At 42.8% G+C, this 14,570-nt stretch overlaps 1 protein-coding gene across 2 annotated transcripts in view; it reads right to left on the reverse strand.

Annotated features, from left to right (window-relative positions):
* Window positions 1-671: 671 nt before the first annotated feature.
* RAB30 (RAB30, member RAS oncogene family) overlaps window positions 672-14,570 on the reverse strand; it is a 78,675-nt gene continuing 64,776 nt past the window's right edge. For both annotated transcript variants that reach the window (XM_070425723.1, XM_070425724.1), the window contains exons 2-5: window positions 14,259-14,359; window positions 9,744-9,827; window positions 3,658-3,841; window positions 672-1,615 (exon numbers count right to left, since the gene is read on the reverse strand). In XM_070425723.1, the coding sequence (XP_070281824.1) occupies window positions 1,365-1,615; window positions 3,658-3,841; window positions 9,744-9,827; window positions 14,259-14,351 (612 nt within the window). In that variant the 5' untranslated portion in view covers window positions 14,352-14,359 and the 3' untranslated portion in view covers window positions 672-1,364. The remainder of the gene's footprint in view (window positions 1,616-3,657; window positions 3,842-9,743; window positions 9,828-14,258; window positions 14,360-14,570) is intronic.

Raw genomic sequence — 14,570 nt, forward strand, 5'->3', positions numbered from 1 at the left:
GCATATACACCTCCATTTGAATTGGAGATTTGCAGTAACACATGCATATAAGGAAAGGAGGGAGTTCGGAAGAGGGAAGGAAGAAAGAAGAAAAGAAGGGAGAGACCAGAAAAGACAGGGAGGAGAAGAGAAAAGAAACAGGAAAGAAGGTATGGTCTGAAGGTGACATTACTACACAAAGGAGGTGACAAATGACAACTGAACCTGCTTCCGCAAGCAGAAACTTTCTAAGGTTATCACTGAAGATACAAAAACAGTTCATGAGAGTTTTCATCTGTTGCTGTTTTCACTTATCATACTAAAAACCTACAAAACCCCAGGCCTTGGTCTGTCCAAGAAAGATAGTACCAGAAAGAGAAAGATGTGACCCGCTCAAGGGTTGTGCTCTGCTTGGAGCTCTGCACTGCAGTCCATGAATCCACAGTATTTTGGTCAGATCTGGTCTGTTTCCTCACACGTACTCATAGAGTCTTAGAGCTAATCTTTCATATCAGAATATTATATCAACCATTCTTGTTTTTCGTTTTTCAAATTTTTTCATTTACTCAAAGGGCAGGAAAGATGAGAAAATAGAAGAAAATGGTAAGATTTAGAGGGGAACATGAAAGGAAAGTATTCTCTTTTCCAATAAATCCACCCTAGAAAAGGTATAACAAGACTTTGAGAAAGAGTGCTGATTCATGGACTTCCCTTAATTTTTTTTTATTTCTATGAAATGCATTTAAGGACATCAATGTACTAAAACATTTGGTCTGTGAAATAGCAGAATCATTAGCACCAAAAGGAGTCATGAGCTTGTATATATCATTAAAACAATAAATGTTAACTCTTGGTCATGGGTAAAGGTTTTTCCCATCTTTACATCCCAAAGTTCTTGAAAGTGCCTGTAGACAAGAGAAATAACACTTCAGAATCTCCATGGGGTCATCGACACGCACCACAGAGACAGGACTTGGCCTTCCCAGTTTTGGTTTATCTGGTGGACAAGAAAACCAAGGTCCCCAGAAGCCCTAAAGAACAGCCCCCACATGCACCCACTGGTGTGCAGGAGGGATTCCCCTGGACTGTGTTCAGGAACGCGCTTTTGCTTGCTTTTCTTAAAAAACAAAAGCAACATGCTCTGCAGGTCATGGAGCGCCTAGTGCAATCGTCTCCTTGCTCTGACTCCAGACTGCAAAAGGATGAAACCATTATATGTTCTGCTAATCCCGGCCTGTGGACTACGCCCTTGGCCTGCCATGCTTTGTAAACTCAGGAGTCAGAAGGTCTGAGAGCGGGAGCCATCATCGTCGCCAGATCTCCCCAGCAATTTGTGGCCCATTGGGACAGCTGATGATTCCTCTTGCTTCTCCTTGCCTCGGCCTTTAGTTGAAGTTACAACAAGTCAAATAGTTGATGCTTTTCCCTTCTCCAGGTAAGGGTGATGATACACTGTTCACAAGTGTGTTCTGCCTGGCTTCCCTGATGAGGCGACACGCCAAGTCAAGGAAGAGTTTCTCCACGTTATCCGATTCCTTGGCTGAGGTCTCCAGATAATACATGTCCTGGGCTTCTGAGAATTCTTCAGCTCTCTGCTGGGAGACTTCTCTCCTTTCAGCCAGATCAATCTTGTTGCCTAAAACAGTGGTAAAATCACAGACGGACTCATCATTTGACTTTTTGCAGACTCGCAAACAGCAAAATTCAATTCCATATCTGAAGTCAAACCAGACAGATGGGCTTGGTAAAGCCAAGTAATGGGAGTATAATTACTGGAATGTTTATTTTAAAATACCAGTGCCATATATAGTGGCAAAGAACTGGAAACAGCCCAAATGTCCATCATTTAGGCACTGGCTAAATGCACTATAATAGACCCGTAGTTATTTGTCACTGTGAAAAGCAATAAAGAACGTGTCTACTGGGGGGTAAGGGAGGGTAGGGGTTTGTCAAGGGCGGGGGGGAAAAAAGGACACTTATGTAATACCCTTTGTAATACTTTAAGCGAAAAATAAAAAAATAAAAAATAAAAAAAAAAATAAAAAAAAAAGAACGTGTCTATATGCTGCCAGGTGAGACACTAGGATATATTGTTAAATGAATAAAGCAAAGTAGAAAAAAGTGTATATAACATACAACTGTATATCTAAGAACAAGGATGAAAAATACATACACAGTTTGTTTGCTTATTTTTAATGGGATAATAAACCATAATCTTAATTTTAAAGATAATGATTACCCATTAAAGGAATAAGGTTAATAAGCCTGGCCAGTGTGGCTCAGTGGTTGAGCGTTGACCTATGAACCAGGAAGTCGATTCCTGGTGGGGGTGGGGGGGTTGCAGGAGGTAGCCAATCAATTATTCTCTCTCATCATTGACGTTTCTATCTCTCTCCCTCTCCCTTCCTCTCTGAAATAAATAAAATAATATATTTTTTAAAAGGGGTAGGAAGGGATAGGAACGAGAACTCTCTAAATATACCTGATTTTATAGATTTGACTTCATAATTTTATAAATGTTTTTACATAATTATGTAATTAATGATAACTATACAATTAACATGGAATTAAATTTAAAAAGGAATTCTTAAAATTGAAAGCAAAATTAAACAAGTGAGCCTGTTTATCCTGAAGCAGCGCAACCACAGAGAGAAACGATTTCATGTGAGTTTAAGAGACCGTAATTTAACCATGCATCCCTAGTCACAGATACCCCAAGAACAAAAAGAACTGAAGGAAAGAAATCTTAAATTCTTGCAGTAATCATCTTGTCAGCAGTAGTACAGGCATTGTTATTCTGAGGCTGCTTTGTTTGTTGGGGATAAAGCAAGTGAATGATTATGCAGGTGTCACTGGGACAGGGATTTTTGGCATGAGAAAAAGGAAATATGTACAGATGTAAGATGAACAAGGTTAAGTAAAATTTCTGAAGTTTTAAATTATACATGGAAGTACCCACATGAACAATTCATGGTGTACCTTATCTTTCCAACAATTTACCTGCAACTGAAATAGGTGCCCTTAACTGGAAATCGAACCCCAGACCCTTTGGTCTACAGGCCAGTGCTCTAACCATTGCTCAACAAGCCTGGGCTTAATGGATGTATTTGTCACCATAGAAAATCATGGGTTGTTTTTTGCTTTCCCCCCATGCTAAACAGAGGTTTACTCTCCTACAAAATGAAATAAACTGCAGAATTTCCCTCAGTAGATTCTTTCAGAAAATTAAGAATTTCTGAAGTCAGCATAAATGCAAGAAGGGACAAAATTAGCCACAGTTCATTTTTTAGGCAAAAAACAATTGCTTCAATAATGAATTCCTTATCAACTTAAGAGATACATTTTACTTCTAGACCAGCAGTTTCATGATCTCGTAATTAGATTTAAAATAATGTTTAGCAGCCCACATAACTTCACGGCAGTCTTATCTTCTTCCCTAGAGCCTACAATGATAGAAAAATCAATCAGCAATATTTTCTACTTTACTTTCCTAAACCATCACCATGGGATAGAACTTATTTAATTTTCTCTTCAATTGCAGAACTGAATGCTGGCTGACTGCTTGAATTATATAGCTGTAGATTATATTCTTGGAAGGTACCAAGATACAAGCTTTATGTGATTATACATTCTCTGATGCCCAAAAATAAATTTCCCTCCTCATTAGTCCTTACTTACCCACTAGCACAGTGATGACCTTGTTGCTGGCATATTGTTCTATTTCCCGCAGCCACTCAGGAAGGCAACGGAAGGATTCCTCACAGGTTATGTCATAGGTGAGGATCAAGGCATTGGCGCTTCGATAATAACTCTGAGTAATGGACCGAAATCTCTCCTGACCTGCTGTGTCCCAGATCTGAAGCTGTAAAGGCATACAAGGATCAGGTTGGAGAAGCAGAAAAGAAAGAAAGCATTGCTTGACTTTAGTTTAGAAGTGGAAACACCTTCACCCAAATCATTTCATTGTTATTTTCAGCCCTAAGAAAAAAAGTACTTATAATTTTTTCGTTTTATCTGTTGTGTGTGTCTGGTTAGGGATAGGGGTTTGTTTGTTTTTGTTGTTGTTGTGTGTGTGTGTGTGTGTTTTCTTTGTTAGATTATTTAAAAGTTTCCCCTCTATTCTTTTTTTAAAAAAATGTTTTTTTATTTATTTCAGAGAGGAAGGGAGAGGGAGAGAGACAGAAACATTAATGATGAGAGAGAATAATTGATTGGCTGCCTCTTGCATGCCCCCCAATGGGGATCAAGCATGCAACCCGGGCATGTGCCCTTGATGGAATTGAACCCAGGACCCCTTAGTCCATAGGCCGATACTCTATCCACTGAGCCAAACCAGCCAGGGCCCCTTCATTCTTTTTCTTTTTTTTTCTTTTTTATTGAATTTATTGGAGTGACACTGGTTCATGAAAGCATACGGGTTTCAAGTGTACAACTCAACAAAGTATCATCTGCACAATGCACCATGCACCCATCACCCAAGCAAAGTCTCTTTCCATCTCCATTTCCCCTCACCCTTTGCCCACCTCCACCTACCTCCGCCCCCGTTGGCTATCACCACACTGTTGTCTGTGTCTTCAAGCATGTATTATGTGTCAAGCTCCAGTTCAAGCACTTTACATGTAATAACTCACGTAATCCTCACGATGACTATGAGGTAGGTACTTTAACTGTATCCAATGCTCACATGACACACAAAGACATTAATTAACTTGCTCAACATCTCACAGCCAGTATGTTCCAGAGCCAATTCCACCCAGCAGTTTGGCCCCAGAGTCCCTGCTCTTAACCACGATGCAATATTTAAGAGGCAGGATACAGGGAGAGCTGTCATTCAGTCAGCAACTGGAGAGGGAGAAAATCCAACGTCACCACCTTTTCCAGTTCAAATGAATGTATTAAGGTATTATCTTTGTTCATGAAAACAGGAACGGTGCCACGGCAGACAAAAATAATAATTTTCTTCCACCACTTTTAAGCTCTGTGACCTTGAGCAAGTCACTTAGTCTCTTTAGGCTTCAGCAGTTTCTTTATAAAAAGAGGTAAATAAACCTGCTGAAAGTGCACATATTCTGAAGTCATCTATCAGTTCTATGGCCTAATAAAATAGCCAAAAAAGAAAGGCAAAACACTTCTCCCTTCTCCCCGAATTTCCCTGCACAGAACAGAAGATACTGAAAGACATCTGTCCTCCAGAGAGCCCACTGAGTCAGAACAAATCAGAAGACCTTGAGAAATAACAATGATAATCTTCCCTTCTAATTGCATAAACTTCACACGTCGAGAAATGCAGTTTCACCCCCTATAAACAGAACATCATTTCCTCAGAGAAGGCCTCTGGCACCCTCGGATGAGGCAGGCTCCCCAGCCCCAGCCCCATATTCTCTCCTGCAACCTACCCTATAATTCTCATGGCACCTGACACATTTGAACCATTCACTTATCTGTAATAATTTGTTTATCAGCTGTCTGCCTCACTAAACTGAAATCTTCATGAGGGAGAAGCCAGGGTCCATTTCACTCAGTTTTCCCTGCACCAAACAGCGTGTCTGGCAAATAGCAAGAGTGTTCAGCGTTTTACGAAGATGGCGCCGAAAGCTAAGAAGGAAGCCCCTGCCCCTCCCAAAGCCGAAGCCAAAGCAAAGGCTTTGAAGGCAAAGAAAGCAGTGTTGAAAGACGTCCACAGTCACACAAAAAAAGAAGATCCGCACGTCACCCACCTTCCGACGGCCAAAGACACTAAGGCTCCGGAGGCAGCCTAAATATCCTCGGAAGAGCGCGCCCAGGAGAAGCAAGCTTGCCCACTACACCATCACCAAATTCCCCGACTACCGAGTCAGCCATGAAGAAGATAGAAGACAATAACACACTAGTGTTCACTGTGGACGTCAAGGCCAACAAGCATCAGATCAAACAGGCTGTGAAGAAGCTCTATGACATGAAGTGGCCAAGGTCAACACCCTGATCAGGCCTGATGGAGAGAAGAAGGCATATGTTCGACTGGCTCCTGACTATGATGCTTTGGATGTTGCCAACAAAATTGGAATCATCTAAACCGAGTCCAGCTACCTAATTCTAAATATAAAAATTTTACACAGTAAAAATCAAAAAAAGAGAGTGCAAATATGAATCAATGCTCTGGCCTAATCCTCACAGCAATCCAGTGGGTTAGGTAGGTTCATGCCTCCCCTTCCTGAAAAGGAAACTCCACCTCCTAATGGTTACTCACAAAGCTGGGACTCAGACTGCAGGCCTTCTCATTCCAAGCTGAGGACTCACTTCATACCACTGTGCTGTTTGCTCCCAGAGACTGATTTACATGGGCATCGGCATCCAGAGAGGCTGAGGCAGGCGGCGTCACCCACTGCTCACACCAGTTTAGCCGAGGAAACTGCGTGGCCGGTAGCCCCTGCCACCAATCAGTGGCACAAAGGCTCTCTGATTTGGAGTTGCAGCTGCTCTGTGACAGTGTACATGGAAGTGTGTGCATGTGGAAGGCGACCATACAGATGTTCTGGCTTTTGCCAGGACAAAGGTTATTTCTCTCCTGCCCCAAACGTACAGACATGGTTCCCCTCTGCCAGGATCTTAGAACAACAGACTATTGTTTTAGTGACTCATTGAGCCTCTAAAAACACTTGTGATGGGATCTAACACTGTCAGTCATTAGAAAGCAGTGTGTTCTGATGACTGGCACATCTTGAGAGAACAGCCTCAAGGATTAAAGCCATTGAAATATTTCCTAAAAGTGTAATTGCATTGCCTTGCCAAGATGCTTTCTCATAGGAGGCTATTCATTTCTAGCCTGACAGTTGATTCTTGAGGATATCCATATTCCATTGCCTTTATCTTTTAGTTCGGTTTCGCCACTCTCTCTGCAATTCATTTGTTCCTTCTCAGCATTTATAGCTCATTAATATGTGCAGGGCACTGTACTAAGCACTGGGAAGATACAAAGATGAATAAAACACAACCCCTGATCTCAAAGAGCTCACAGTCTGTAGGAAAGATAAACACAATATTAACTAACCATAATAAATAACATATGAGATGTCCTTTTAAAGAGGCACCAGCAGGAGAAAGTGCCTCCTAGCGTTAGTCTCATGCCAGGCTGTTCTCATTGCCACAGCCAAAGGCTAACCACTCTCACCTCCGGCATGGGGCCAGGCTGCTTACACCTCTGTTGCCTCACCGTCACAATAACCTACTGCAATCATTGGTTTACTAGTGTGTCTCCTTACTAGACTGAGTTCTTTAAGGGCAAGGACTGTCTCTTACTTTATACCCCAGTGCCTTCCTAACACAGTACATGGTACACGGTGGACACATTTGAGTAATGGCTAGTGACAAAGGATTGTGGAATCACAAAGGAAGGGTTAATTTTGTGTAGGATATTAAAGATGTTTTCATAGATAAAATGTTTGACCTAGGTGATAGGAAGTTACTAGGGAGCAAGGTGCTTTACCTAACAGAGTGCTTGGAACAAAGCATCTACTATAACAGAGGACGGATAAATAAGTGGATAGATGGTGGTCGAATAAGCAAATATATGTGCATGCTTTCAAGACTTTCCTTTCTATGCAAAATACACCTGATTAGAGGGGTGGGGAAAAGTCTATTACTATAATTAATCTCCTAAAGTTAAAATGTGGTAGACTAGCTTAGAGTTTTACTATTACGTATCCTATATAATAAAAGTGTAATATGCAAATTGACCAAACAGCAGAACGACCAGTCAGCGGGGGGCAGGGCCAGCAAACAGGCTGCACCAGGCCAGCCAAGGCACTTGCCAGCAGGGAGAGGGAGGGAACAGTGATGCAGGGGGAGGAGGGGTAAGGGGGTGGCAGCAACCATCCGTGGTGAATGGGCGATTGGGGGGCCTGCCCAGTCGCTTCCCACAGAGGGAGGCCACCAGTAGAGCTGCGGTGGGGTGATGGGGCCAGCCCTGGGCTGATCCCACAGAGAAAGGTCGGGCAGAGGCCTCAGCGGGGTGATGGGGGCGGTGCCATCCCCTGATTCTGATGGGCCTTCCAGGTTGCCTCCCACAGAGGGAGGCCAGACTGTGGCTTAAGCCATCAGTAGGACATCCCCTGAGGACTCCTGGACTGTGAAAGGGTGCAGGCCGAGCTGAGGGACTCACCGGGCCTCTAGTTTATTTATGATAGACTAAAAAAGATCAATGGATAGGAGAAAATTCTGTATGCTTTAGTTATATTTTCTGTGCAAGGTCACCTTCATTAATGCAGAGAACCTTAAGAAAAGGGCCTCTTCCTCAGTTTTGCCTTTACTGGCTTGGCACTTAACTTAATATGTGTAAGAATCTTTCTAAAACGTTTTTATTTTCTGTCTTCAATCCTGGGAGCCATTCTAGAAAGAATGAGACTTATGGAGGCGCTTGGGGGGTGATGAGAAGTCAGGAGAGAAACCTCGGTTCTGGTCCTGCCCTGCCACTCGTGGATTTGGTGCCGTTTCTGTTTCCCAGAGCCCCAGCTCTCCATCACTAATGTATTTGGTGTAAATGTCTGCAGTGAGGAGACACGTGGGGGAGTCGGTGCTGGATGAGACACAAGAGCTTCTGTCCCCCACTCAGGAGTCTCATCCTCACACTTCTCTGTGTGTCTCTGGAACGCTGCAGGAGCACCCTGGAGCCTCTCTGCCCTTCCCCAAGCATTTGAGGACAGGATTGCAGGTGCACACGAGAGAAGGATGCAAATGACGAGGACTCAAACTTGGAGTGCTTGGGTTGGGATCTAGCTGGGCTGATGCCACGGTTTTCACTGTGCAGCTGCTGCCGGGGCTGTGGAATCTTTCCACGGGCCTCAGCTCTGAAAGACCTGACAGTGGAATTTCACTAACTCTAAGGAGCAAGTCTCTCTACCCTCTTTCCATGTGATTCATCTCATTTCAACCTTTCCATCACCTTCTTTCTTTCCTTGCTCCAAGGTGACAAGCTTATTCTGTCTTCCTTCTTTTATGGCAGGGGAGACCCCGGGAAGGCAGTGGGGTAATTCAGATCCTGCCTATCTCCTACCTCCCTTCCTAACTGTGAAGCCACAGATAAATAAGTCACTCAGCCTCTCTGAAACCTAAAAAATGAAGATAATTTACTATATTTGCCTCACAACAGTTATGGTAAGGATTAAGTCAAATACGACGACACACGCAGAATCACCTAGCAAAGGGACTGACACATACTGGGCACTTGATAGGCACCATCTCCCTTTTCCTGTTGTTGACACCATAGTTCTCACAGGTACCGAACTATCCAGAGGCCACAAAGGGGAAGGGAGAGGTCATGCATCCCTCCTGAGCCCCTCATAGTATCTCTCCCTTGCTAGGGACAGGGGGATGATGGGAGACAGGAAATGATCCATGCGACGGAAGGACCCATACATAACCAGTGTAGGCATCCACTGGCTCTTCATGGGCTGCTGTTCAGAAGAGGTAGCACCGCCTCCTGGCCCATCTCAGGAGAGAGATCCCAACAAGAAATGTCTGCCTTGGTTTTTAGCATCACCACTGACGTGACGAAGACAGGACAGACTTGCCTTAGCCCTTTTTTCTCTGTCTTCCCATCTGTAAATGCATCACCTACAGCCCCTTCCTGCTCCGATAAAGGGAATGAGCTCTGTTGGGAAATAAGCTGTCGTGACTGAGTATATTATTTTCAATGAGGGTTTCAATTAGGAGATACAACAAATGTTATGAAAACACCATTTCCTCTCACATAGCACAATAAAAGCCTTATTGAACACTTAGCATCTTACCTTTACTTTTTCACCATTTATCTCCACGGTCTTAATCATAAAATCAACTCCAATTGTGGCTCCTTGACCTGGGGGGAAAAGACCCTAAAGAAGAAATAATGGGAAATAATAATTAAGCAAATCTTACAATTACATAAAATTTTCCCACTTCCCCCACCACCAGTCTCTTCCTTTGGGTGAGTTAACCAGCAGAAAAAAGAACCCTAGTTAGTGTCCCGGGAGCCCTGTTTCATTTAACTTCGCATGTATGTGTGTTTGGAAGGAAAGAGAAAAGAGGGAGGAAAAGGGAGAGAGAAATTCTGAAAGGAAAGAAAAGAAATGGAAAGGGGGACAAATAAGGGAGAAGAAGACAGAGGATGAAGGGAGAGAACTGGGAAAGGGCAGAGGTGGGGGATCTGGTTTCAAAAGATGAAACAAAAATATCAGACACAAGGCTAAGATTGAGTTGCATTGAGCCACTGGGATGAGATCAGGATTGTTAGGGGGAAGGCAAAATGGGTGGGTTCTCTAAAAGAGGTAAAATCAAGGAAGATTCAAACTAGTTCTCAATCTAGGGCATGGACATTCATGGGAGTGGACAACAGAGAAACAACAGGAACACGGTATGAGAAAAATAAACAGGAAAACGAAGCTTTTGGATTTCCCCCTGCCCTCAGGGTGATAACCATATTATTGCATGAGATCAGGGCCAATGATACTGGGAAGATAACTGAAGAAACCAGTCATTCAGGGAGAAAGACCAGTAGAAGGAGCACTAAACCCACGGAGGTAACAGCCTAGGATCTCTGTTGACTTCAGGCAAACTAGTTACCTAATCTGGGCCTCAAATCCAGTGAGTTTGAGGCTGATGTAAGCATTTCAAAACAAACAAAAATAAAGGTTTATCGCAAACTGGAAGCTACACTAGATTCTGTCAAAATCACGTGTGTAACATAATTGACTGTTACATAATATTCCTGTAAGCTTAGGGAGGAAGTTCTATCATGAAAGAACACTTCACCTAGTTTCTCTTCCCTCGTCACTTACATTCCAGAATTTCCAGAAATTAAAGTAAAATGGATTTTATTGGCTCTGGCATATAAGATTGGGCCATCTTTAATTAAATCCATTCCTTAACAAAAGAAAGCTTTAATTAATGTTTAATCTTAAAAGACTGAGCTTCAAAAACAACAGAAAATGTTCCATTGCATGTCTGCAAAAGATGCAAACATAAACATTCATAACTTTACTTACAAATATTGAATCAATTTTCTTCTATTTTGGTTTGGCTCAAACACGAGGCTGCCAAGCTTCAAGTTTACAGCTCCAGCTGTTTTGCAGTCTAACAAATGCCACAAAATAAAACAAATCCTTTCCAATGTCTCCTCCCCTCACTCTGCTCCCCAACTCCTCCTGCCTCAGAAACAGCTGAATCCAATTCATTTTAACTGTCTACTAAATAACAAAACCACACATAATCCTGTCTATGAAATATGAACCTTAAGGGGGAGCTAAGGGACTGGGAGGGGTAAAAAGTACACAGAAATGAAAAATAAGGGGTGATGTGCTTACTGGTAAAAATCTGTTACAAAATGGAAGTGTTTTTTTTTTTACCTGTAATGACAAAGTTTATGCTTTTAAAAAGAAATGCAAGGTCAAATGGGAGTGATCCCACTTCTAGGAATATATCCCAAGAAACCAGAAACACCAAGCAGAAAGGATATGTGCACCCATATGTTCATAGCAGCACAATTCACCATAGCTAAGATCTGGAAACAGCCTAAGTGCCCATCAGTAGATGAATGGATTAGAAAACTGTGGTACATCTACACGATGGAATACTATGCTGCGGTAAAAAAGAAGGAACTCTTACCATTTGCAACAGCATGGATGGAACTGGAGAGCATTATGCTAAGTGAAATAAGCCAGTCAATGAAGGAAAAATACCACATGATCTCACTCATTCATGGATAATAAAGACCATTATAAACTTATGAACAATAATAGATACAGAGGCAGAGCTGCCTCAAACAGATTGTCAAACTGCAGCGGGAAGGCCAGGGAGGGTTGGGGGCAGGAGGGAGGTAAGAGATCAACCGAAGGACTTGTATGCATGCATATAAGCATAACCAATGGACATAAGACACTGGGGGGTAGGGGAGGCCAGGGGATTGTCAAGGGCAGGGGGAAAAAAAGGACACATATGTAATACCCTTTGTAATACTTTAAGCAATAAAACAATAAAAAAAATTTTTTTTAAAGAAATGCAAGATGCCTATGGTTTCAGAGGTTAGAACATATAGAAGATAAAAATGATCAGGCTGAGAACCGGAGACCTGGGTCTAATACTAGCTTTGCCACTAACATTGATATGTGATACTAAGAAGTCATTTCATCCCTCTAGACCTGAGGTTTTCACCCATAAAATGAGAGTGGGCTCTTTAAGGGATCTTTTGGCAATAAGAGTTGGTCAAAGGAATGACTGAAAACTTCTCTACATTCTGCAGTCTTGTACTCCTGCCAAAAGCAGGAAAGACTGCTAATGTTGGGTGGAAGTAAAACCAGTTGGAGTTTCCAATATGACGCCACAGTGGTTTTGACTGAGACCAGATGCGTAAGCTTGTTACTTTTGATTTCACAAGGCTGAGATTTAGCAAAAAGCACGAGACCTATTGTGTTCATTGTCGTGGGGAAAACCCTGACATTTCCAAAGGTGACTCTCTGTCCCAGTGCTGTTTGTCTTATCCAATCTGCCTCTCCAGGTTTTCCCAGAACCACAGACTGTTATTGCTGTGAGGGGCCTTGAAGATCACCAGGCCCCTCATGTCCGTCAGGAAGGCAGGTGGGGGGTAACCTACCCGGGCTCAGAGATGAGCCAAGGGCAGAGCTGGCACGAGGACCTGCGCCCTGACTCTCAAGCCAATGTCCTTTCCACGGCACCAGCTTGCTCTATGCCTCAGATAAAAGAGCTAGTCTCAACTTGCCCAACTAGCACTTTGTGAAAACTGCAAGATGCATGTATGATAATCCCAAAAAGGATGCCATTCATATCTTTTCCGGAAAAACACAAAAGAAGGTCAACCTCAGAACAATTTCCCACAATTTCTGTATAAAACCAAGTATATAATCTCTGGCAATAATTCTCAAAAGGGCAGCCCCAAAGGAAATCTGTACTTAGATCATAAGATAAGGACTCAACCCAGAGCAGGCATTTTATTTAATTCAAGTAGTCCTTCACTGTTCTCAATTCATTCCCATCTAACAGATCTAGAGAAATCAGCATATTTGGTTCTGAACCAAAACAATTCCCTCCATTTTCTGGGGGACTTGAGAATGCAATCTGATTGGTTTAATTTGTATTTGAGTTTCAACAATTGAATATAAAAATCAAAATAAACGAACAAGAAATCTAATGAACAAAATAAATTGAATAACATAGAATCAGAGGCATGGAAACATGGGACAGACTGATGGAAGGAAGGGGGGAGAAGGGGTGGGAAGACATTAACCAAAGATCTTATATGCATATATGCATTACCTATGAGCACATATTATAGGGTGGTGAAGGCCTAGGATAGGGTGAGAACTGGATGGAGGGAGGCAATTTGCAGGGGGAGGGGTGGGGACATCTGTAATCCTCTCAACAATAAAGATTTTTTAAAAATTAATATTTAGGTTTAATTTGATATACAGATTCATTTGTTTCCCCCTTTGGGTTATTATTAATTAATAATCTATCTATTAATCTAATAATTTGTTTTTTAAATCCGCATCTGGGGATATGTTTATTGCTTTGAGAGAAAGGAAGAAAGGGAGGGAGGGAGGGAGGGGAAGAGAGAGAGAGAGATACTCAATGTGAAAGAGAAACATTGATCAGTTGCCTCCCATATGCACTCTGACTGAAGATCGAACTCGAAACTTAGATATGTGCCCTGACCAAGAATCACATCCAAAATCTTTTGGTGAACGGGATGATGTTCCAACCAACTAAGCCACCCGGCCAGGGCCTAATCATATATTTCTGATGCCACACACTGAAAACAAAACTACTTGCCCCTTTTCATTAAAAGAAGCAACAAGACCATGGGAGGGTGGTGGTGACCCAGAGAGCCATGCTTCCTTGAGGTGGTTTAAAAGCTCTAGCCTAGCCCTAACCGGTTTGGCTCAGTGGATAGAGCATTGGCCTGCAGACTGAAAGGTCCCAGGTTCGATTCCGGTCAAGGGCATGTATCTTGGTTGTGGGCACATCCCCAGTAGGGGGTGTGCAGGAGGCAGCTGATCGATGTTTCTCTCTCATCGATGTTTCTAACTCTCTATCTCTCTCCCTTCCTCTCTGTAAAAAATCAATAAAATATATTAAACAACAACAAAAAAAAAAAGCTCTAGCCTAGGCTACAAAGCTGGTGCTCTTTCAAACAGAGTGTTAATAACTGGCAGCCAAGAAGTTGGCGTGGAGCCAGTCACCTATCCTGTTATTTCTCCTAACCCCACAGGCCACACCAAGAAAGCCAATCTTGGACTTCCGAGTTCTCTTACCTGAGTGAATCGTCGGACTAGGCACGTCTTCCCCACACCAGCATTGCCAATTAAAACAATTTTAAACAGGAAATCATAATCTTCCATACTCATTTACACAGCTGCAAGGCAAACAAACAGGCAAGAGTGAGATGGGGCCTGGTCAGACTTGCCCACAGAGCTGAAGCTGCGCCGGCCCTGTCTCCTCGGGAAAAGCGGGTCTGACTCATTTGAAGAGCAATTTAATGCTCCCCTCTGGTGACTCTGCCGGCGAGAGAGGAACACAGGTGTTTGGTCACAGATGGACTTTATTCCTCCCCAGCCACCTCAGAC

Source organism: Myotis yumanensis, unplaced genomic scaffold (genome assembly GCF_028538775.1).
Source record: "Myotis yumanensis isolate MYYU_CA2020_CCGP unplaced genomic scaffold, mMyoYum1.0.hap1 SCAF_10, whole genome shotgun sequence".
NCBI lineage: Eukaryota > Metazoa > Chordata > Mammalia > Chiroptera > Vespertilionidae > Myotis > Myotis yumanensis.